The sequence below is a fragment of the Catharus ustulatus genome, chromosome 29, assembly GCF_009819885.2.
Source record: "Catharus ustulatus isolate bCatUst1 chromosome 29, bCatUst1.pri.v2, whole genome shotgun sequence".
In the NCBI taxonomy this organism is placed as follows: Eukaryota; Metazoa; Chordata; class Aves; order Passeriformes; family Turdidae; genus Catharus; species Catharus ustulatus.
This window is the reverse complement of record NC_046249.1, coordinates 5,162,646-5,187,352: the sequence shown is the minus strand read 5'-3', so window position 1 is coordinate 5,187,352 and position 24,707 is coordinate 5,162,646. Positions and strand designations below refer to the sequence as shown.

At 50.0% G+C, this 24,707-nt stretch overlaps 1 protein-coding gene across 1 annotated transcript; it reads left to right on the top strand.

Moving 5' to 3' along the window:
• The first annotated feature begins 497 nt into the window (after positions 1-497).
• Positions 498-21,998, top strand: SCAMP4 (secretory carrier membrane protein 4). The gene is given in 10 exon segments (XM_033082117.1): positions 498-687; positions 5,688-5,758; positions 6,129-6,182; positions 8,969-9,097; positions 12,730-12,886; positions 15,818-15,919; positions 17,832-17,877; positions 17,880-17,951; positions 18,971-19,021; positions 19,023-21,998. Coding segments are annotated over 8 exon segments (690 nt in total). The 5' UTR covers positions 498-687; positions 5,688-5,758; positions 6,129-6,175; the 3' UTR covers positions 19,149-21,998.
• The last annotated feature ends 2,709 nt before the right edge of the window (positions 21,999-24,707 follow it).

The following is a 24,707-nucleotide window of genomic DNA, read 5'->3' as shown; positions in this document are numbered from 1 at the left end:
GAGATGGGGGTCGGGGAGAGGGAGCGCGGGTAGGGGGAGCTGGGGGGCGGGAGGGGGAGCGGAGGGTCGGGGGGCTGCCGGCGGTCGAAGGGTGCCGAGGAGGTGGGGGAGCTGGGAGTCTGGGGGATGAGGGGGAGCAGGGGGCACGGAGGAGGGACGGGGGAGCCGGGAGTGGGAGGAGCTGGGGGCCGGGAGGGGTCGCGGGGACTCGCGGGTGTAGCGAGAGGCTCGGGGGCGGTGACGCTCCCTCAGCCCGGGGGGTAACGGGGGTGCCTGGGGAGGGGTAACGGGGCAGCTCCGGGGGGCGATGGGGGAGCTGGGCTTGGGGAGGTATCGGGGACAGGTCTGGGGGGACGGGCCGTGTGTGGGGGGAGGAATCGGGGACAGCCCGGGCGGGGGAGGGATCGGGGGCGGCCCCGCTGGGAAGCCGCTATCGGGGGCAGCGGGCGGGAGGAGCCGGGCCGGGCCGTGCCGTGCCGGGTCCCGTGTGCCCCCAGCCCCGGGGTGCCTCCAGCAGCCGCTCCCCAGGGGCTCTGGGGAATCGCCCCCGCGGCTTCCTTCCCGGCTTGGCCCAGGGGACACGGCTGGCAGCGCTCGGGGGGACACGGGAGGGACAGGGTGACACTGCCCGGCCGCCCTGCTCCCGCCGGGGAGGTTCCTGCCAGGCGTTCTCCAGTGGTTTTGAGGGTGAATCTCTGATCTGATGTGGTTTGGGTACCGGAGATGTGTGTGTTGCCCTCGACAGACAGCACCTGGATGTTGTAGTTTTATTTCCCCTTCTAATTTCCCTTCTCATTTCTGGTCTCTGCGTTTTGTAACTCTCTCAAGAAACTCTTTTGTGGAACCTGTGATGAAGAGAGCAGTGGGTTAGAAATGAAGCAATTGGTGGATTGATTTATCTGCATTTTGTTGTTGTTCTGGGCTAATTAATTTTTGCTGCTGTCTGCAGTCCAATTCTTCTGTGTGAGGCCAGTCTGAGCAGGTGACAAGGGGTGGGACAGGCTTGTATCCAAAGCACGGTGTTTCTGTGCTTTCTGTCTTCTTGAGCCATCTGAGTTTCTGTTCCTGAGTGGCCACGCTTCACCTCTGGATGTGGTTATACCAAAATCAATATTTGTCTGCTGTGAGTTTTGCATAGGCAAATTAAGGCTCCTGCTCACCTGCTGAGGCAGCAGATATAGGGCTGTGTAAACAGGCTGAGGAGCCCTGAGGGGAATTGCTTCCAGTTCTGCTGTCTCCCCAGCTCCAGGATGGGGGCACGTGGGACAGCAGAAGCCCTGTACAGCCAGGAGTTCCCACGAAGCTCCTGTAATGCTGAGCTGATCTTGGAATGATGTGGGAGGGGATAACCCTTGTAACTTCACTGTTCCCTGCTCCTTTTCTCAGGGCACTGCTGCCACACAGTTTCCTCTTTTTCCCTGGTTATGCTGGGTGGCTTTTGGAGTTATTTTTTGACTAGTTGTGTCACTGCAGGGACAGTGTCCCACTCTGTGAGGACTGGTGGTGCATCAGGGAGAGGAACACCACCAAAGCCAAGCTCTGTCAGCTCTGGGTTTAAAATGCTGAGCTGATTGTTTTGGAGTGGCTGAGTTGCCTTGGGCTCTCTGGGAAGTTCCTGGTAAGAGCTGGGCTTCTGGAAGAGGCTCAAACCCAGCTTTTTGTCTTGCAACAGTGCAGAGCCACCACTTTGCCTTTAAATTCAACTGGAGAGATCATGAGAAAGGTGATTGCTTGTGTTGGGAGCACCAGAGGCTGCGCTGATTCCCTGCTGAGCTGGGTGACTTCACATCCAGATCTCCAGATCCTGTGGGGGTCTCGTTCTTTTTGGGCTCTTCTGAAAGGTCTGCTGGCTCAAGATGGGTTCTGAAAGCCTGGTAGTCTGGTGGTCCTCCCCAAAGGCTCATCTTGAACCACTGTCAGGAAATGTGTGTTGTGCCCAGGTTTCTCATCTTGCCCATCGTTAAATCCCTGTTGATGAGGGAGTGTGGACAGTTCTGCTCTGTGCTGGGATCCTGCTCCTCTTTGCTCTTGACAAAATGCTCTGAATGAAACCCTGGAGTACAGGATTGTGTGGAAACTCTTGGTCTCACTGCATTGCAGAGTCAGAGTCCTTAAAGCTGGAAAAGACCTCCAAGGTCATTGAGTCCATCCTGTGGGCAATGCCCACCTTGTCCCCAGCCCAGAGCCACATCCAGGCCTTCCTTGGACACCTCCAGGGATGGAGACTCCAAACCTCCTTGGGCAGCCCCTGCCAATGCCTGACCACCCTTTCCATGGAGAAATTCCTTCTGATGTCCAGCCTGAACCTCCCCTGGCACAACTTGAGGCATTTCCTCTTGTAGTGTCACTTGTTCTCTGGGAGCAGAGTCATCAAAACAGTATGAAATTATAAGTGCAGTATAAAAATATCCTAAAGCAAGGACTCAGAAACTGGGGGATTTGTTGATGGAAAACTTGGGATATTGGGTTCTTCTGAGACTGGGACACCTGCAGGGCACAAGAGAGCCCATGTCCAGTGAGTCTGGTCTCAGGGACATGCTCCAGGCCACTTGGTGGGTTTATTAAAAGCAGGAATGAATTCAGCTCTCCTACCTCCCTGTCACTGCTCCTCTTTTGGCCTGGCCTTTACTTGTTCTCTGCCACCTTTCTGTGGTAGTGGAAAAAACAGTCAGGAGAAATAACAAACTAAAACTAGTTGATAAGGACAGAATAAAGCAGGGGCCTTAAGAGTAGGGTTTGCAGTAGCAGAAACAGAAGAGATACTCACTAAGTTTGCTGATGATACTAAATTGGGAGGAGCTGCTGACCCCTGGAAGGCAGAGATAGTCCCTGACAAACTCTGGGGCTGGGCAATCCCCAGCCGTGTGACAAGGGCAAGTGTCAGATCCTGCCCTGGGAGGGGACAGCCCTGGGTGCAGGGACAGACTGGGAATGAGAGGCTGGAGAGCAGCACCTTGGGAAGGGACCTGGGGGTCTGGTCAGTGGCAAGTTGGATCTGAGTCACTGCTGGCAGCCCAAAGGGCCACCGTGTCCTGGGGGCACCAGAACCAGGGAGGGATTGTCCCACTCTGCTCTGCACTGGGGCAGCCTCACCTCCAGTGCTGGGGGCACCTTGGGCACCACAAGGTCAGAAGGACCCAAAGCTGTTGCAGAGTGTCCAAAGGAGGGACACGGAGCTGGGGAAGGTCTGGGGAGCAGCTGAGGGCACTTGGCTCATTCAGCTGGAGCAGAGGAGACTGAGGGGAGACTCCTCGGGGGCTGCAGCTCCTCCCAAGGGGAGGCAGAGGGGCAGGGGCTGAGCTCTGCTCTGGGACAGGGACAGGAGCCCAGGAAGGGCTCGAGCTGTGTCAGGGCTTGGCATGGAGCTCAGGGAAAGGTTCTTCCCCCGAGGGTGCTGGGCACTGCCCAGGCTCCCCAGGGAATGGTCCCGGCCCCAAGGCTGCCAGAGCTCCAGGAGCGTTTGGACACCGCTCTCAGGGATGCTCAGGGTGGGATTGTTGGGGGGTCTGGGCAGGGCCAGGGGCTGCTCTGATGATCCCTGAGAGTCTCTTCCAGCTCAGGATATTCCAGGATTCTGTGATACTCAAAATGTACCTCAAAGCAGATTCCTACATGTGTTCCTTCATAAAATTTTCCCTAGTCTGAGGTGGTGCAGTGTTTCACACTGCAGTCACATTCAAAGGAATCGTGTTGTTGTCTGCCTAGCAAAACAGCATTGCTTGTGTTCGTGTCTTGGCTTGAGAGGGAAGTGGTGTCCCTGGAACTGACACAGGGCATTTTGTCTGCAAGATCCTGGTGAAGAAAAGCTCTGAGTGTCTCCAGTGGACTCCTGAGTCATATGCATTGGACTGTGAACTTCAGAGTTACTCATTGACCACGGATGAACACAGTGGAAAAAGGAAGTTCACACCAGAGTTTCCTTAGCATGTATGGGATTTTCCTCCCTCCACAAGCAGTGGAGAAAGAAAATGAAGAAAATCTGCACTAGGTGTAGGGTTGTTGAGTTTCATCTATTCCCAGTTAAACTGAAATATCCAGATGAATAGAGATCTGATGTACATATTGGAGTGGGACTGATTCTAAGAGGGTGTAGTCATGGGACAAGGGAGAATGGCTTCAAACTGATGGAGGGCAGGGTTAGATTGGATATTGGGAAGAAGCTTGCTGTGCTTTTAGCAGGAGCTGGGAAGGTCAGCACTTCTCAGGAAGTGATTACTCAGTGTAAAACATGGCCATGTGTGCTTATCCTTGCTGAAGAAGTGTTCTTGATGCTGCTTTGTGGATCCAGACCACATCTTTCTGTGGAAGGGGGTGCATCACCAGAATGCTGCTTTGTCTGGGGGTTTTATTTATTTATTTGGTTCAAGCCTCTCGCAGCAGCACAGGTCTCCTTGAGAGAAGGGCACAGGAAAACCATTGTTTGGCCATTGCAGGAAGCCCATTGTTTGTCTCTGTCAAGCCAGGAATGTCCCCTCAGTCTTTCCTTCTGATCCCTTTCCAGTGGACAGACACCTCTCTGCGCTGTTGGACACCAACACTGAAGTGCAACAGCTAAATAATCCTCTTCTGAAGAAGGCTCTTATTTGCAGACTCCTTGAGTAAATGATTCCCCTCAGTGCTTTAGTGTTGCTGGTGTTTATGGGCCATTTGTTTTCCCCTGAAATTCACAGATGTCATCTTAAAGCAGCTGCAGAAGGGTGGGGTGAAGTTTTAATGAAGTTTTCTTAACTGTCTTCATCCTTTGTTTTCTGTTCACACGTTTGAAAAATGCAAAGCAAAGGCTCCCATTTTCAAAGCATCAGCTACAGAGCACTGTCAGGCACTGGGCAGTGCTGGTGTTGAGGGACAGCCCTGAGGCCTCAGCTGTGGCAGGGATGGATCCCTGAGCAGCTCCCAGGGGACAGAGCCTGCTGTCCATACTCTGGGCTTCCTAGACACTGGTCCAGGAAAATAATATGTTCTCCTCTGTGCAGATGTATTTAAGCTTGTACATCTCTGCAGAGGAAGAACAGGCTGCTGGTGCAGTCCTGGGTGCTGCTGTCTCCATGGGCTGGGTTAGAGTAGCTCAAATGAAAAAAAAAAAAAAAAAAAAAAGCAAAAGCAACCCAACAAAACAGCTATGCCAGTGCAGAACTCTGCAGCCTCCAGACCTTACCTGGGGCACAGGGGAGGACAGCAGGGAGGTGCAGCAAAGGGGAGCCAGCTGCTGTAAATCCTGAGGGATTTGGATACAGTGTGCCTGTTCTGACCCTGCTGCTGCAGCTGCTGACTGTTTTTAGGGGCAGTTTTAGTCTAGACTGCCTTAATTTCTGTCAGACTCCACGGTGCTGGTTTGCAGGGTTGGTTCATGTGTTCTGTGTTTCCATTCTGGGATTTGCAGGTAGGACACATGGTGTTTTTATCCTTAAGGAAGAAGGGGTGGAATTACAGTTTAGCAAAGACCTCTCTGTGTATTCATCTGTGGGATCAGCTCTGCCAAAATCAGCAGCACAGCTGATGCTGGGTAAACTTCCCAGGATTTGCTTCTGCCAGAGTTACAGCCACGCTCAGTGATGGTAACAGGAAGAATGAATCTGCATTTGTGCAGAATTTCTAAAATAACAAGGGGTGTTTGGTTTGGTTCCAGCTGATTATTTTTTTATTAATCAGGAGTTTAGTGCCCAGCTAACAGGGATTATCTGTTTCAGGAGTTGGGAAGCACCACAGAGAGCCAGGAACCAGCAAATCATCTCAACACCTAAATGAGGCATTAAGTTTGGTGAGTTCTACACATTTCTCTTCCCACTCTGACCTGTGTGGCTGCCCCTGGGAGTTGGGGGTGTTCTGGCAAGGGCTCCCCAAGCATCCTCAGCCTTTGCCAGGGAGTGCAGGGGCACGTTTGTGTGCTGCTGGATAATACAAACTTTCCAAGAGTCTGAATGAGGTGCTGCCAGAGCTTCCTCTGCACAAGGAGAAACCAGGATCCTTTCTGGGAGGCTCCAGCTCTCATCCTTTGGGTGATTGACATGAGTAGTTTGTAATGGGAACCCCAGGCTTTGTTGTCACACACTGGGAACATTCCCATTTCCAGGAGGTTCTCTGGGTGCTGGTTACTGACATGTGCTGACCTGATTTTCTTTGTCCAACAGATCTGTTGCTCTGTCTGAAACCTCACCAGGGAACACAAGTATTAGAAATGGCAGGTAAGAGCACCTCAGACAGGGCAAGCAGATTTCAGAGAATGCTGTTCATGATGCTGTGGTGGCTGTAAAGTGTCAGGAATGTGACCTGTGTCCCTTCCCAAGATCTTGGTGATCCCTAAAGCTTTTCAGCTACTTCACTTGCCTTGGTCACATTCACTTTCCTGCTGTGTCCTATCTGTCACCTCAGGTTTCTGCTCAAGTGATAAAGGTTCAAGTGTGACTTGCTTAAAAGTTTCATTAGGGTGGAATTTATTCAGAAAAAAAATACATGAGAATAATTCCTTCTTTCCAGAGGCTTTCCACAGTGATCCTAGCTGTTCTATTACTATTGATCCATCTGAATTTTATTTGCAGTGAAATTAGTAACAAAATTCCAACTTTTTAAAAATAAGAGGAAGTCTGGAATTTCTCTCCAGCTGTTGCTCATGGATGATGCAGTTTGGTTTTTTGCATTTGCTGACCTGATGTGTTGATCCCAGCCTTGACAGGAGAACTGTAGCACTCCAAGCTCTGCAGTCAGACATGAAAGGGGATATTTTCATGTAATTTATTTTGTGTAATCTCAGAAGTAACCCAGAATAGCTGGGAGCTGCAGGGTCTCTGGGTGGGAGGAGGTGGGCAGCAGCTGGGCAGCAGCAAAGAAGAGGTGTAATCCCCAGCTTTGTGTACCTAGCAAACAATTGTGGGGGTGTTTGGACCATTTTATGAGCTTGAAAAATGACAAACTGCAGTGGCTTCTTGGTTTTGGCCCCAGCACGTGGGAACTCTGCACTGGGAGCTGGCAGCAGCTCTGCTGTCCATGACAGAAAATGGGAGAGAGCAGAATCAAAGGAACAATCTGCAGCTTCAGCTGTTGAAGACAAGGACAGAACAAAAGTCTCCTCACCCCTCAGGAAAAAAAAATTGTTAGAGAATCTGCTTTTACTGCATTTGATTAATCTTGATCTTACTGGCTTCCCTAGAGACCTGTCCTTTCAGCTTTAAAAGCTGTGTCCCCTCCCTTTCCCTTTATCCAGCGTTGTTAAATCCCTTTCTAGGCTGCAGGGACACACTGTGCAGGAGAAATCCCATTAGGTGTTTACAGCAGACAAAAAATTAATGCAGAGGAGTCCAAATTCCTGTGGACTTTGAAAGCATCCTTGGGCCATCAGCTCTCCATGGGATGGAGTCAGCAGTGGTGTTAACCAGTAACTCAAACCAGCTTGGAGGGGCATCTGAATTGGTATAAAATGGGTTTAAGGGAGGTGGGTGAGGAGGGGAAGAAGACTTGATGTTTGTTTTTATCAGGAGAAGTCAATTTGGGCTGGTAACTTCAGACATTATTCCATAGCTACTTCTGATGTATTCCCAGTGGGCGTTCTCACCATATTTTCTGTGTGAAAATATGCATGAGGGAAAGCCTTTTTCCTTCCTAAAGCCTGGCTGCAGCTCTAGGCTCTTCCCTGCCAATCTTCAAACAGAGCTGAGGAGCTGCTCCTGCAAAATGTCTCCTCAGCCGGAGATAATGGGAAGGGAAGGGGAACTCTTGTGCTGACAGCTCTTGTTCAGACATTTCCTCTCGTCTCCTGCGCCATTTGGAGGTTTTCCCAGGACATTCTTCATCTCTTCCTCTGGTTGTTTTTAATTCTGTTTACTGGGGCTGAAGGAGGCTAGAGACAATTAGTCACAATGCCCTGGAATCAAACTTTAATCAGCTCTGGAAGGCAAGAGCAAACATTCCCAAACATGTAGGAGCATCATCCAGGCACACACAGACAAATCTGGGAGCTGACAGCAGCACAGGATTCAGGCATTTAATTACTTGATTTTGAAACAGAAATTCTTCCCAAGGTAGGGTTTTCTTCATCATATAGCTTTTGGCAGCATTTGCTGATTTATTATCTCTGAATGCATAGCTTTTTCTTTATTACTTTGGTTTTTTTTTCTTTTTTTCTTTTTCCTGGGGCTTAACCTTGCAGGAAAAACTTCAATGTACCCTTTTTCCATTAAAAATCTTGTATGTTTTCAAAACAAGACCATTCCTGACACAGAGTCATGGAATCACAAAATATTTTAGGTTGGAAGGGACCTTAAAGCCTGTCCAGTTCCAAACCCTTCCACTATCCAGGTTGCCCCAATCCCTATCCAGCCTGGCCTTGGACCTTCCAGGGATCCAGGGGCAGCTCTGGGCACCCTGTGCCAGGGCTCCCCACCCTCATAGCCAGGAATTCCTTCCCTACATCTGACATATTTCCCTGTACTGGATGATACCTGGGTACAGAATTCCAGGTTGGGGATGCCTTCAGGCTCCCTTCCTTTTTGTCCCAGCCTACTACAGGTCCTAAGGCCTGACCCATGGCCAGGACATGCTGCTGCCTACCCAGAGCTGGTGGCTGAAGATAAATCTGCTTGTCTGGACACTCCTCAGCTTTTATTTCCTCTTGCTGTGGATTTCTGAAGGGTTGTAACTAAATACTTCTGTGCAGCTGTTTCCCCCAGATGTTGCTGACACATCCCCTTTCTGAGGAAGCTCATCCTCAGCTTATTTTAAGTTTTTTTTCTTGTAGCACTTTTCACAACTTCACACTGATGTGTAAAGGTGTTAAATCCATGTGATGTTTATTAGCTTGTTCCTATTTTCCTCTCTCAGCCCTGTGTGTAGTAGAATAAATGTCCTACCCACTGCTAAGGAAGAAAACCAAAATATTTGTGGTCCAGGGAGAGGATGAACATGCAGCAGTGTTGGGAAGGTGTGGAGGATATGACACATTTCTGCTCCCAGCTGAGATCTGTGTTCTGTGTTCCAGAAAAGGTGAATAACTTCCCACCGCTTCCCAAGTTCATCCCTCTGAAACCATGTTTCTACCAGAACTTTGCTGATGAAATTCCCATCGATTACCAGTTCCTGGTGAAGAGAATCTATCATGTGTGGATCTGTAAGTTGAATAAAAACACCTGTGCTGGAAAAAGGTATTTGTGTAGCCAAATCCCATAGATCTCAATGACTAATGTGCTTTAAAGTTTTGATGAGGAGCAGTGAACCCCCTTAGAATACTCTAATATAACTTTATGCCTGAATTTCAAGCTGCTGTGCCTTGAATCCTTGAAGGATCTTGAAGAAATCAGGGTGTCAGTGCTGGAAAAGTCTGTTAGTAAACAACAGACCACCTTGGTACCTTTAATAATGTCAGATGTTCATAGAATCCCAGACTGGTTTGGGTGGGAAGGGACCTGAAGGATCATCTCATTCCAGCCCTGCCGTGGTCAGGGACACCTCCCACTGTCCCAGGCAGCTCCAAGCCCCATCCAGCCTGGCCTGGGACACTTCCTGTGCCAGGGCCTCCCCACCCTCCCAGCCAACAATTCCTTCCTAATATCCCATCTGTGCCTGCCCCCTGGCAGTGGGAAGCCATTCTCTGTGTCCTGTCCCTCCATCTTGTCCCCAGGCCCTCTCCAGCCTTTTTGTAAGCCTATTTAACTCCCAAAAATAGTTACCTTCAGGAATTTCCTAGTTCCCCTAAAGTAACAGGAATAGGAAAATTTCAGACAAAGTAATTGTGGCCCATTTGCTGCTACTTGGCTCCCCACCTCACTCTAGGAAGGCTAAAATTCCCTTTTATCCTCTCATTCCCCTTCCCAATGCAAGCAGTGTATTCTAGCTGCATGGCTCTTCCTTAGCTATCCAGAGCTCCCCAAACATTTCCCATCCTGCCAAAGCTGGGAGCTGATCCTGTCACAGCTGCTGCTGTGATGCTCTGTGTGAACAGAGCTCCTGGCCCTGGGCTCCTGTTTTTTGCCTCAGCCATTCAGAAACCAGAAATGAAAATTGTCATTCTTCTCCAAGGAATGAAATCGGTGTGGCAGGCCTAGGAAACCACAGGGAAAGCTTTGGAAGATTAAGAATCTTTTTGCCTTGCTTATCTTTTTTTCCCCAAATGCTTGTCATCCTCTTTACCCTTCTCACTGAAGGAAAGCTTGTTTTCTGCCAGCTCTGCATTTGATGGCATGGCTTTTATTCCAGATGCACGGGATGTGTGTAGGAGAGAGATTTGTGTGCATAAATAATGGCATAATCCATGGCTCCATTGTTCTTTGGTTATGTGGAGCTGCTGCAATGAGCTCTGTAATTTTCTTGCCTGAAGAAGCTGCCTGTCCCTCCAGACTCACTGGTGCGATGTCGGAGCTGTAAAGCCGCCTTTGTCCTCCCCTCTCCCAAAACAAAGAGTCCCTCAGTCGAGTTAATGGCAGGCTGGAGGAGAGCCAGGGATTTGGGCATGGCCAGGAGAACTGCCATCTGCACCAGGAGTTTCACATTTCCCTCTCCTGCACTCAGGAGTTTCACATTTCCATCTCCTGCACTCAGCAGTTTCACATTTCCATCTGCAGCACACTTCCTTTGGGGGTCTCCCTGATTTTTTGGCGTGGGTTGGAGAGAAATGTGTAAAGGGAAGAAGGTAAACAAGGAAAGGCCAGTTTTGAAAAGTAGAAACACACGAGTCGTTGCTGGAAGGGTGATTGCTCATTACTTTAATTGGATGTGAGTGCTGGATTAAGGTGGAGGGAGGTTTGGGGAAGGCTGTACCAGAGCTCCCACTGCTGGAGAACAAACACTGACCTGAGGCACAGGGAGAGCCAAAAGTTCCTTGACACTTTGGAGATGCCCTTGGCTTGGTGTTGTTTTGTTTGGTATTTTAAAATAAGTAACTTTTGGAGAATAAATAGCTTCTGAAAATGAGTATTTGGAGAAGTGCAGCTAATTGGTGTGTAAATGAGATATCATAGATTCATGGAATCTCAGAATACTTTGGGTTGGAAGGACCTCAAAGCCCATCCAGTGCCACCCCCTGCCATGGGCAGGGACTCCTTCCACTGTCCCAGGCTGCTCCAAGCCCTGTCCAGCCTGGCCTTGGACACTCCAGGGATAGGGTATCTACAGCTGTTTGTTTAAATACCTAGTATTAATTAATTTAAATAACTAATATTCTTCCCCCTGACATTAAGACACATCCAAACCATTGTGTACAAGCTTTGTTGGCTACTCAGAAGACATTTTCTTGTGGTAAAACAATGTTTTATTTTACTCTCAGGCCATGTGTAAGTCAGAAGTAGCAGCTGGATATAGGTTTGACTCCCCTGACTGTGTGGTCAGTATTATTATGTGACCATAAAACCTTGCAGTTGTTTAGGACCCCCAGGCTGTGTGAAGGCAGGTGGGTCAGTGCCAGGAGGAGAGGGAAGAGTCAGAAGGACCAAGGCAGTGATGTGCAGATGAGCTGCAGAGCCATGGCAGGGAGTGAAGTGGGGAATGGGCAGGACACGTTCCCTTGGCACCGGCAAAGAGAAATTTGGGGATTTAATTTTGCCTGAATAGCTGAGCCAAGGTCCAGAGTGTTACCACAAGCTCATCCCCAGGCTGTGCTGGAGGGTCTTTGGTGGTTGGACCTTTCACCTTCTCCTTTCTCTGTGCCTGTTGATACAGGTTACCACAAAGGGTTTTAAGAGTCACCACCAGTTTTCCAAAATAGGAGCTTGTACATTGGCCTTTTTGAGCCTGGCAGAGCCTGGGGGATGCAGGGACAGCTGCTTGGGGCTGAACCCCCTTTCCAGGGATGTGGGCTCCAGGAAAATGGGGGAGCAGCATCCCTTCATATACTCCTACTTAGTACTACTAAGCACTGCTGTTCTCTGGGGGCCTTTGTCTGTTCCTTTTTATCCAAGTGACAGGAACAGGGATGTGAAAAGGCCTCTAAGCCACCCCTGTGGTCCCATGTTCTCAGCCTGATTGGAGTTTGTTTATCCCTTTGCTCAAGGCTGCATTGCCAAGCCCCCAGGCTGATATCCAGGCTTCCTCAGAGGCCCAGGGAAGCAGAGAGAGAGCCTGCAAGGCATTGAGCTGGCTCAGAGACAGCTCCTGAGGCAGCCCCAGCAAGCACAGAGTCATTCAGAGGTGGGAGCAGGGCTAGGGTCATCCCCCTCTCCTCTCATAAAGGGGTTTTGCTATAAATGGAAATTAGACCTTGCTCATAATTCATGGTAACAATGGCCTGTATTGGTCACATCAGTTGCTACCTAAGCTCTTCATGCTTTGAGAGCTCATAAATGAGTTCCCTCATCCCTGTGCTGCAGGATCCCTTTGGAGCTGGATGTTCTGTGCTCCCAGCTCCAGGTCACACAGGAGCCTGTGACTCACTCAGAGCAGCTGCACTGCTGCCCCAGGGACCCTTCCCATTGTTACCCTGGGGGTTTCATAGAGTCCTGGGATATCCTGAACTAGCAGGGACCCACAAGGACCATCAGTCCAGCTCTGGCATTAACCAGGAGACCCCAACAATCCCACCCTGAGCATCCCTGAGAGCGGTGTCCAAACGCTCCTGGAGCTCTGGCAGCCTTGGGGCTGGGACCATTCCCTGGGGAGCCTGGGCAGTGCCCAGCACCCTCGGGGGGAAGAACCTTTCCCTGAGCTCCATCCCACCCCCCTGACACAGCTCCAGCCATTATCTTTTGTTTCCTTTTCTCACCAAGTGCTGAAATTTCCCCATCCCACATTCCCTCCTCTGCCCTTTCCCAGTTTACTGCATCACGCTGGCCGTGAACCTCATCGCCTGCCTGGCCTGGTGGATGGGGGGAGGCTCTGGGACCAACTTTGGCCTGGCCATCCTCTGGCTGATCCTCTTCAGCCCCTGTGGCTACGTCTGCTGGTTCCGACCTGCCTACAAAGCCTTCCGGTGAGTACAAGCCCAGAGGTGCCTCTGCTCCAGTTCCCTCTGGAAGTTTCCCCTGTTGTTATTGGTGGGATGAAGGTCAGCACCTGATGTCTGAATGTCTTGTTTACTTTCAAAATGAAGATGAATGTGGCTACTTGTAAATACTAGATGCAGGACTGAGGGTCACATAAGATTGGAGGTGAGCAGTTTGCCACTTCTGAAAGGGTTAAATTCACATTGTACTTGAATATCTCAAACTTAGAAGCACCCTCATCTCAGTGCAGCATTAAAATAGGTACTAATTTGGTAAGGCTTCATTGAGGCTTATTTTGATGGAAGACTATTATTAGTTTTTCAGAACTCTTCTGATTTCTGTCTCCAGCTACTTGAGAGCTTCTCTGCTTAGCTTTTTAGATAAAAGCAGTTCCCTGGAGTCAGTCCTTCTGAAACTCCACAAATATTTAAAGCCATCCTACATTTTTGCTTTAATTAATAATCATTTGCATTTGCTGTGGACCATGAGGCATCACTCAACATTAATGTGTAAAGCCTGGCAGAGCTAGGAGGGTCCTGAGCAGCTCCCAGCCTGACACAGGGAAAGGAGGGGCCTGCCCAGTGCCACCACCACACCCCACACACCATGCAGAGGTTTGCCCTCTGAAGGTGAAGTTCTTCCTGGTAGGAAACTCTAGATTTTGATTATTTACCTGTCATGAGCTGGTTTGGATAACAGCAAAAGCAGCTGGTGGAAATGGGAGGTGAGAGGTGGCAGGTGGGTCCTGTCTAGCACATGATAAATTATTTATTTAAATGTGCTTCTGAACTGATGCTTTGTGTGCCCACAGCACTGGGCAGGTGCTGTTAAATCACCAGTGGCATCGTGGAGTACAGGGGAGGGTCATTTCTGCAGGAAAGAAGAGAGTTGGATTTGTCTCAAAGTTCCAAATGACATGAAAATCCCAGCTCTGAACTCTTGCCCTCTGGGGCTGGAGTTTGTTCCCATCCTGAGCCCAGAAGCCCCAGGGCCTTCAAGTGCTGGAGCTCTGTTCAAAGAAGAATTTCCATTCTAAAGTTCTGGGAAAAATTACTCCTCCCTTGCTGACCTCCCCCAGGCTCCACAAGGGCCGTTTCTCATTATTCCTTGAACGTTGTTTGGATGTGTTTATGCAAGTGAATGCTGAGAGGTCCCTGAGGTTACTCTGTGCAGAGACTTGCAGTTAAAAAAAGACTCAAGCCCAGGGACAGACTGGGGAGCCCAGGGGTCATCTCCTGGACAGCCAGTTGGAAGAGGCATTGAAATCATTGCAGAGGGGCAGCACTGCTGGGATCACAAGTGGTGATTTCCAGAGGCAAGATCAGCCCTCGGAGGAGGGCTGCCCTGGAGGAAGGCTGCCCTGAGGAGGGTTGCCTGAGGAGGCCACCTTCAGTGCTGGCACCCTGTCCTGGGAGGATGCTTCTGTAAAACCTTCGTCATCCCACTGCATCCCAAATTAAATTAGCTGCAGAGCTTTGGTGCTAGGGCAAAGCTGTAGCAAATCTGCACCAGAAAGCTGGATGAGAAATCACCTTTTCTCTGTATCCCCACTAATTCCTGCAGATCCTTTCAAATGAAGACTCCTCTAAGCCCCTTCAGGTCGGAGTTGGAAGAGTCTGTTTGAAGGCTCAGCTTCAAGCCTAATCCTTGTTAATTGGATTCTGACAGGCACTACAGTCAGCAGGCCCTGCCTAACGTATTTCTTTCAATGCTGTACTCTGAGGTGGTATTTGAAGGGTGGGATTGTGAGGATATTCAAGGATGACAAATCTTCCAGAGCCACCATCTGTGACAGACACCCAGACCAACACGGGCAGCTCCGAGGAGCGTGGGTCTGACTGGAGGCTTCTCCATGTGCCTCACCTCCCTCCTCTCCTCCCAAGGCATCAGAAGCTAGAATTATAAAACTAACAACCATTAGCATAATAAAAATAATTAAAATAATAAGCATTTAAATACTTTCAGGGTTTAAGCAGGAGCTGGCAGTGATTGAAGCTCTTTTCTAAATTCCCTTTGCACCAAACTGCCTCACAAGCACCTGAAGCATTTTTTTGTAGATCTGTAGATAAATCATTGGCCCTTTGAGTTCCTTAGAGTATGGGAATCATTTGTATCATTAATAATGATAGTTTGAGGAACTTCAGATGTGGCTGGTTTGATGGGATGAAGAGGTGTTGTGGCAGAGCCCAGACTTGGGCAGGGCAGTGCCAGTCCCCCAGTGCACCCATGACAGAGGCTGTGAATGTCCCTGGTCAGAATCTTGCTTAGAGGAATTTTCATGCTAATTACTGTACCTGCATAAACTCAAGGACCTCCTGTACATCCTGAGCATGGGGAGCCTGCAGAGATGGGAAGTGTGCCTCTGCTTTCAGGGTACCGACCCACCTCTCTCCTGGCTGTTTTCCCCTGTATGATGTCCCCAGTGCTGGATGATTTACCATGGGCGTGGGAACATGATGACAAGCAGGCACTGAGACATTCCCAGCTGGAATTCTCGTGCTCAGTGATCATTTTTGGTGCATGGACAAGCTCTGCCTGCCAGCATCAGGCCCCTGTGTGCCTCCTTGCCAGGAGCTGGGCAGGTGTCAGGCTGGGCTGACTTTTGTCAGGGAATGATTCAGACTCTCTGTGTAGGAGACTCGTGTCCCTCAGCCTCTCCTCTGTGTGTCATCATACATGCAATTCCTTGGGGGAGAGCAATTGCAAGAGCCAGGTTATTGGGAGCCAATCTGTGCTGCTGAGTCATGGAGCTGTGTGCTTTCACTGCCAGGGAAGGGGAGAAGCCTCCCAGCACACAGCCATGGAGGGAACTCTCTGAGTCCCCACTGGGGAGGGTTTGAATGTGGTGGTGGGGTCAGACATGGGTGTGGAGCAGCACAAGGTGCCAGTGCCCCCTGACCTCCTCTCTTCCTCCACAGGTCAGACAGTTCCTTTAATTTCATGGCCTTTTTCTTCATCTTCGGGGCGCAGCTCCTCCTCACGGTGCTGCAGGTGATCGGCTTCTCTGGATGGGGAGCGTGGTAAGTGGGAATGTTCCAGCAGGCCCAGGGAGATCAGAGCTGTGGCTGCTTCCATGCACTTGGAGAGGCTGATGGGAGTACAAGGTGGAGAGGAAGAAGCTTTCTGATTTCCTGTCTTAGTTTGGAGGACAGGTGTCTGCTAAGAAAGTCAAGAACTTCTCTTTGAAAATGGAGAATGTAAACCCCCTCCCTCCAAATTATTGTAATTTTGAAATCAAGGAGCTCTCAGCAAAGATATGGGAATAGGAAGTAACAGTTCTTTACTAGGGAAATTAAAATAGAAATACAATACTACAAAGAAACAGACTTCAAGCCCTGACAAAGTCAGAGTAAAACCTGACACCCCTAGGCAGGGTACTGGTAGCAGTTTGATTAAATGGTGGCTCAGTCCTTTTGTAGTGACAGATGTGGCTCAGTTGGAGCAGTGCTCCTGTACAAGGTGCAGTTTCCCTCTGGAGGTCAGTGGTGATGTGGAGAAATCCGGTTTTCCTCTGGAGTCCAGTGGAGAAAGGGGCTCCCTTAGTGTCCCAAAACCTCTGTTTTTATCTTGGTAAGAATATGTTGGGCTCTTCCCCCTGGCTGGAGCAACTCCAATGGATGCAGTAATTTTATCAGTCACACAGTGGGACTCAATGGCCATGAGCAGAAAATGACGGGCTGGAGGAAGGATGGGTTGTGCAAAGATAAAGAACAATGCCCTGCCTGGTTTCAATTGGATGGCCCCATTAGCAGAATATCTCCCGATGGAGATCAGGATCACTGCCCCCACCCTCAACAGATGGTGATAGAACAGATACCTTTTATCACACTCTGTATTGTAACTCAAAGACATTTCCCCAGTGGCAGAGCTCTATCTGCTCTTGGGGTGCACCATTTGGCTTTCATTGCTGTGTTGGGCAGAAATCAAGGCCAGGTTGGATGGAGACTCAAAGGCAACCTGCTGTAGTGGGAGGTGTCCCTGCCCATGTGGTCTGGCTGAGCTTTAAGGTCCCTTCCAACTCAAAGCCATTCTGTGATCTTCACCTGGTTGCTCTTTGTAGCCTCTTTCCTCAGTGTCCATTTCCTCTGCCATTTAAGCAGCCTGTGTCAGGCTCAGCACTGCCCTCAGTGCTGGCAGCACACGGTGAGCTGAGTGTGGTGACTCATTGCTGGCCTATGAGAAGTACTGTGAGAGTTCTAAAATAAAATGGGAGCTTGTTAGTGTCTGTCCCTGGTTGTGTTATAATTATTTGGCATTTTAACTTCCTGTCTGTAGAGACTTGAGAGCAATTCCTGCTGAAACTAGAAGTAATGGAAAGTCTTAGCACTCCATTTAACACTGTGGTTTCAGAATTGCTGATGCCTCACCTGGTTTTTGCCAGCAAAGGAATGGAGATGGAGTGTAAGTCACAGGACCATGGTGTTCCCTGATCCCAGTTCTGGTCTCTAGATGCACAACCTTGGGAATATGTCTTCTCTTCCCAAACTCCATGCAGCTGGCTGTCGCTTAAAGCTGTCAGACTGGATTAGTGAGGGATGCTGGCAAGTGAGAGTTGAGATCTTGGGGAAATACCTGCATTGAATTCTGTCAATTATCTTCATTGTTCATTTCATTTTCAAGAGCTTAAAAGCTGCCTTGTAATTTCTGAGTTGAATCACAGAATCCTAGGAATGGTTTGAGTTGAAAGTGACCTTAAAGCCCATCCCATTCCATCCCCTGCCATGGGCAGGGACACCTTCTGCTGTCCAGGCTGCTCCAAGCCCCATCCAGCCTGGCCTGGGACACTTCCACGGGATCCCAGGGGCAAGCCACAGCTGCTCTGGGCAACCTCTGACAGGGCCTTATAAGTGAGTAAACAATTTTTCTGATAACAAAGACACTTTGAAAAGCAGATTATAATGGATATTGTGTCTCTTTTTGTGTTTCTTCCAGTGGATGGTTGGCAGCCATCACCTTCTTCAGCACCAGCGTGGCAGCTGTGCTGTGTTCATGCTGTTCCCTGCCATCATGTTCACCATGTCAGCAGTTGCAATGCTCATCTGCCTTATAAGGGTAGGTTCTTCTAGTGGAAGGTGGCCCTGCCCATGGCAGGGGAACAGAATGAGATGAGTTTTAAGGTTCCCTTCCAGCCACAAAACCATTCTGGGATTCTTCAGATCTCTCTCTGCCTTGGAGAATCCCTGCTGTGTATCACAATAATATGAAGAGGCAGCTCAGCAGCCACCACAAGCCATCACTGCTTTGAAATGTTGCACAGTGCAGTCAGTTGATACCTCTCAGAGTTTCTGGAGGACAAATCTAGACAGCACAAGACAAGCTCAGGCTGGAAATTGTCACAGTGTCATGTGGTGATGTTGCTTTATGTCATGCAAAGCAAGCTTCATGTGGAGCAACCTGAGGCTTTATGAAGTGGGGAGATTTAGATTGGATATTAGGAAACATTTATTTTCACAGAAAAGATTGTAAAGCCTTGGAACAGGCTGTCCAGGGTAGTGGTGGAATCATTATCCCTGGGACGTGTTCAGATAATGTGTTAGTGATGAACATGGTGGTGGAGCTGGGTGATGTTTGGACTTCGTGGTCTTGGAGGTCTTTTCCAGCCTCAGCAATCCTGTGATTCCATGATTTGCTGCTCTTTGGGATGGTCAGGGGTGAAGCATCTGCAGTAGGGACCAGGTGGCAGGGTGGGAATTGGGTCTCTGCAGAAACAAGGATTTGCAGTAGGAGTCTCTGGAAAGCTTTGCAAACAGGGAGAACAGAAGCTCTGTGGTGTTGGACTCTGTGTTGGAGAGGTTTCAGTCCCCTGGCCTGGGGCTGGCTGCCTTTCTGTGGGATCCCCCACCTGAATTCTGAGCATGCAGCTGAAATGTGTTCAGGTATTGGGTCGATATTCTCTATCTGCACCTCTGTTCACTGCAGTTACTGCATTTTTTGTGCTTTGTTCCTCAGAAATGCAGCTCTTCACAGATGAGAGGAACAAATCCATGATCCTTGTTCCTAGTTGGCTCTGCAGGGGGCACAGCTCTGGGCTCCTGGTGCTGACTCCTCTTGTCCTCCCTTTTATCCCTTAGGTACATAAAATCTACCGAGGGGGTGGTGGAAGCTTCCAGAAGGCTCAGGACTGAGTGGAACAGCGGCGCATGGAGGAACCCTCCCAGCAGGGAGGCCCAGTACAGCAATTTTTCTGGGAACAGCCTGCCAGAGTATCCCACAGTGCCCAACTACCCCTCTGGAAACCAATGGCCTTAAGCAGCAGCAGCTGCAAACTGCCTGGATTCCTCTCCTTTTGGTCTTTTTAGTCTTGTTCTTGGAAAAGATCATTTGCATTCCCCCCCCAGCACCCCACTCATCTCGGGGACCTTTGTGGTTCTTGTCTCCTGATCCCTGCGGAATATCCGTGCTCTGAGCCCTTCCCACCTCCACTGCACTGCACGGCCATGGCAGAAAGCTTTTTGTTTGCCTTGAGTCACCAGTATTTGCCTTGTTGCAGACTGAGAACAAACCCTTCACTGCCCTTGCTTGAGGGAATCCTCTCCTGACCATCCCTGGAAAAGGCTCGGCTTCCCTGCGATGGCAACACTCCCACAGCTGCTCCTGCTCCTGCCCAGCTTCCATGGAATGCCCACACCCATCTGTAGCAAAAGCAATCAGAGCATTAGTAGCTGGTGTTTACTCTCCTGGATGAATAATGTTGAATTTTTCACTCTAAGGGAAATGCAGCACTTAAATTATTTGGTACTGGTGACACTGAAGTGATTTGTGAAAGCTCCACCCTCCGTGGGAGGATCCCTGCAGGTAACAGAGCGTGCCCTGGGTGAGTCCTCGGATGTGAAGTCCCCACAAGTCCTCATTTGCCTGGCTCAGACTGTTGTGATGCTACAGGTCTTGCTTTCCCTGCTGCCAAAACCTCTTGTTGGATCCGTGTGTTCCAAAGGGGCAGATTCATCTCCTTAATTTCATGATTGCTCACTGAAGCCTGAACCAAAGCCCAGTGAAAACCAGTGCAGAGCTGACACTGGGCCTTGGTAATGTTTACCCTGGTACAGGGACTCAGCATGAGATCTCCCCACCATGTAACTTCAGCCAGGTTTTGTGCTGGCCCAAGAAATGCCCCACTGGACACACCTTGTCCTGTTGGGACAGCTTTGTCCTGGGTTCCCAGCCAGGAGCTGAATGCAAGATAATGACTGGTCTCAGTGCTGGAGCCCCAGTGTGGTTTGGAAATGCTTCTATTATAATGAATAGTTTAATTCTGCCTTCTGCTAGGTGTAGCGTGAACTCCAAATATTACAGTGGGATCTGGGACACCAGGGGAAGTTTCCTTAGTCCTCATGGCTGCTGTTGGCTCTGTGGCTGCCAAGACTTCCATGAGGGAGGTATTCCTGCCTTTCTCCAAGTATCAACTGAAGGGAGGATGAAGCTGTTGAGAGGGATTGTTTTCCCTGAGATAATCTTCCACCTTGTCATTCATCTCCATTCTGTGCCTGAGCCATCCAATTCCCTGAGTCCTACAGCGATCCAGGCAGCAAAGGCTGCAGTTTCCTCTTCCCCCTCAGCCTGCTGTGAATTTTTTCAAACCTGTCCAAACTGGGAGGTCAGTTCCCAATTTTTTTATAGGGAATGAGTGTTCCAAGTCTTTGGCTCTCAAAGTTTTGGCCAATGATCTAGAGTGCTCCATTTGGGAGACCTAGGAGGGGTTGGGCACCCTGGGGATCAGACCCAGAGCCTGCTGTCTTGGCAGGCTGTCAATGAGGTTATTCCAAATTCCCAAATTCACACTGAGCAACTGGAAAACAAAACTGGCTCCTGGAAAGGGACAGGGACATGGTACTAGCTAGGTGGAATTGATTTGCAAGTGGTCTTTTGAAAATTTTTCTCTACATGTGCCTTATCTAATGAAATCAAGATTCACAGAGGAGAGCTCCCACTTCCTCCTTGCCCCTGCAGAATTCCCTGTTTCCCTGTTAACTCGTCCTGTGTCACACTGTAAATAATGAGGGAAGCACAGTCTGGAGTCTGCATGACCCCTGTGTTATCAGGGCCAAAGCAAAAGCAACCTTGGATGGGAGGGCAGAGCCTCCCCAAATTTCGTTTACAGCCACACTGACCCCCTGCTGCAGGAGCAACCCTGCACTGGCTCTGGGACATGGAATGTGCTCCCAGCACCAGGGGATTTCCTGGAGAGTGTGCAATGTGCTTGGGAGGACGAGCTCTTGGAGCCTTCTTAACAAAACACGGCCTGATGGCGTTGTGAAGCTTTTAGGTGCCTTTGTCTAGTGTCAAGTGTAATTTTAAGTGTTCTTTGTCGCTTGCCATCGGAGTGATGAAAGAACTGCCTGGCGTTGACTCCCTGGAAATACGATGGATGCACCATGGGGTGAGGGCCAACGGGGCTGAAGGTGGCATTGGCCACACTTGGGAGCCAGGACATGGTGCACCCGTGTCCCTTGGTCCTGCCCCTCGCCATCCTCAGCCTCTTGCCAAAATTCAAACCGTTTGATAGCTGCCCCATTTCAGTGTGTCACATTGGAGGTTTCGAAGGAACCAAGAGGAGAAGCCTTGCTGGGGGCTCCACATCCTGCTCTCTTTGGGATTTTCCCCTTGGAGAATCTGGGGGCTGTGTTGAAGCACCCAGCCTCAGTCACACAGGAAATGCTTGATGCAAGGAGAGGGGGTGCCTGGGAGCCTGCCCACCAGAATGGTTGGAGCTGGACACCAAAATCACCCCGTTAGCCTGCACTGCCTGAGATCCCTGTGGAGATCAAAGCACCTCCAGCTGGGAGCTGCCATCTCATCCCCCTCCCTCCTCTTCGATGCCAGAAACCGTAATTCCAGAAAGTTGACTCAACACGCTGCCTCAACAACCGTGTCTTAATTTTTTTTTTTTTTGACTCCTGTATGTTTTTAAATGTTTACATTAGATTTCTAAAAGTTCTTAACACCATTAACCTGGCCCTGGCTCCTGGTGTGGTCGGGCGTCACGTGGCGTGTCTGTGTGCGATGTTTCATGTCACCTGTGGAGCTCTGGGTTTTGTTTGTGTTTTTCTCCTGATCACAAGACAATAAATGCTCATCCTGTGCTTGATGAGGAGAACTGGCCGCATCGGAGAAGTGTCTGTTCCTAGGTAACCAGAGTTATCTGGCAGAGGGAAATGGCAAAATCTCTGTGTTCCTCCAAAGTCTCCCACTGCATGTTGTTTTTTCTGTAAAAGAACAGCATGTTGATGGATGAGGCTCATCCTCTGTGCTGGGGACTGGTGTGAGTGGCTTGTTGTGGTTTGTACTCTTAGAGATGCCCCATCAGCTTTGACTAAAGTTGCTGCCATTGTTCCATCTTCTAACAATGGGATTGGAGAGCAGAGGTGAGGAGAATGTCCCATCTCCCAAGCACCTGGGGTCATTTTTGTGGCCTTTCCATAGTGAAGAGAGCCCCTGGCAGTGCTGGTGTTTGCTTTCCCCAGTTATTGCCTGGAAGGAGACTGTTACCCCTGGAGTAAATGGGCTTGGACAGCGAAGGTGAGTTGAATCCCTTGAGCATGTGGCTCAATTTATTGCCCAAAATGTTTTTCCAAAGCTATCACAGAATCCCAGAATAGTTTGTGTTAGAAGGGACCTTAAAGCCCATCTAGTCCCACCCCCTGCCATGGCAGTGACACCTTCCACTGTCCCAGGCTGCTCCAAGCCCCAATGTCCAGCCTGGCCTGGGACACTGCCAGGGATCCAGGGGCAGCCACAGCTGCTCTGGGCACCCTGTGCCAGGGCCTGCCCACCCTCCCAGGGAACAATTCCTGCCCAATATCCCATCCAGCCCTGCCCTCTGGCAGTGGAAGCCATTCCCTGTGTCCTGTCCCTCCAGCCCTTGTCCCCAGTCCCTCTCCAGCTCTCCTGGAGCCCCTTCAAGCCCTGCAAGGGGCTCTCAGCTCTCCCTGGAGCCTTCTCTTCTCCAGGTGAGCACCCCCAGCTCTCCCAGCCTGTCCCCAGAGCAGAGGGGCTCCAGCCCTTGCAGCATCTCCGTGGCCTCCTCTGGGCTCATTCCCACAGGTCCATGTCTTTCTTGTATGGGGACCTTAGAGTTGGTCACAACACTCCAGATAGGAATATAGAAATCACCATATTGTGGTGTCATACCCCAGTTCACTCCATGGCAGATATTTAATCCTGGAAGAGCCGTTTCCCTCACAGCTGTTGATGTGACATCTGCTGATCTCAGTGTCTTCCCTGTGCCAGGTTCCCCCTGCCTGGCCCTCACCATCCTTCTCTCTCTGACAGTGGTTCCCTACAGCTGCTGCTGTGCCCCTGATGTGTTGAGCATGAAGATGAATTGGATTTTCTTCAAATTCTTGCTCCAGGGCCTCAGAGTCTGAGCACGAGGCACATTTTAAGCTCCTGCTCCAGCTGCTGCTTGGCACTTGGAATGAGAGGGGTTTTTTGCCTCTGCTGCAGGAGGACTGGGCAGGGTTTGTCAGGAATGTGCCCAGGAATGGGGGTAGCTTAGCCCCCCATCCTGAGGAGCTCCCAAAAAGCTCTGCATTGCTGGCACCAGGGTGTGAGGGACACTGTGAGGGGCCTGGATTTTCCTTTTCTCTGGTTCTTGCTGTGTTTCTGTCACTGCAGTTTCCAGGATGTTCCAGCTGGGAAGGTGTTGCCCACTCACCCAGGAGCAGCTCATTCTCCCATTCTCCAGTGCAATCAGTGGTCCCTTTGTGTTGTCTGCTTGTGAATGAGCCCCAACTGTCTCATGCCCACAGGAGAGGGACAGGGTTCCTAGCTAGATGCTTTCCCCACAGAAATTCCCTGGCTTTTCTTGCTCCCTGTGCTGGTTCCCTGGCATGAGCTGCTCGTGTCTCTGCAGGCCTTTGGCACACCCTGTGCTCACCGCTGCAGATTTGCCTTGAAATAAAATCAAAACTCCTTTCTTCCCCACTCTCCTGCTCCAGAGGGTGGTTCAATTCTCCAGCCAAATGTCTGAACAACTTGTGAGTTCTCAAAGTGTGTGAAATCGCCTAAAATCACAGATTGGGGGTGGGGGGTGGGATGGGGCAAATAGGAAAGAGAGGGTTCCAGGGTGATTTTATCCTCTCCAGGAGTGATTTTATCTTCCTCAGGGTGATATCTTCTCCAGGGGTGATTTTATCATTTCCAGCGGCAGGATATGTGTCACAGCACCTCAGCACCTTCCTGAGCCAGGTCACAGCACAGGAACAGGATGGGAGCAGCTGGAATTCACACATTCAGAATTTTCCTGATGCTCTAAAATCAGCGCTTTTTTGTAGGAGTTTCACCCCTAGGGAAAAGTCCTCCAGCCAAATGTTGTGGGAGAGCTTTTCCCTGGAACATTTCTGCAACAGGAGAGAACCAATTCAAGCAGTTGGAAATGCTGAAATGGGTACTTGGGGTGATGCTGGAGACCTTGTTGTCCCCCAAACCACAACTCATTTGCCCATTGCCTGAAAGTACTTTTGGGGTGCATCTGCTCCGTGCTGTGGCAAAGATGTAACCAGCAGGTTGTGCAGGGGTGTCCCCTCCCTCCAACCTTACCCTGAAAGCCTGAAACTTGGGGATTGAAAAAAAAAGGGGAAAGAAAGAAATTATCTTCTGGTCCTCCTTTGCTGAGGGAGTTCAGGGATAGAGTATTTTGTCCCCAGGTGATCAATCAGAAGAAAATGTAAGGCTTTAGGAGGTGGCAGTGGGGTCTGTGTCCCTGCTCAGTTCCTGTCCCAGCAGATCTCACAATCCTGGAGCTCTGTTCCCTGCAAGACAGTGCAATGGCAGTGCCTCTGTTTCCCTCAGAGTGGCTTTGCTCGGGGC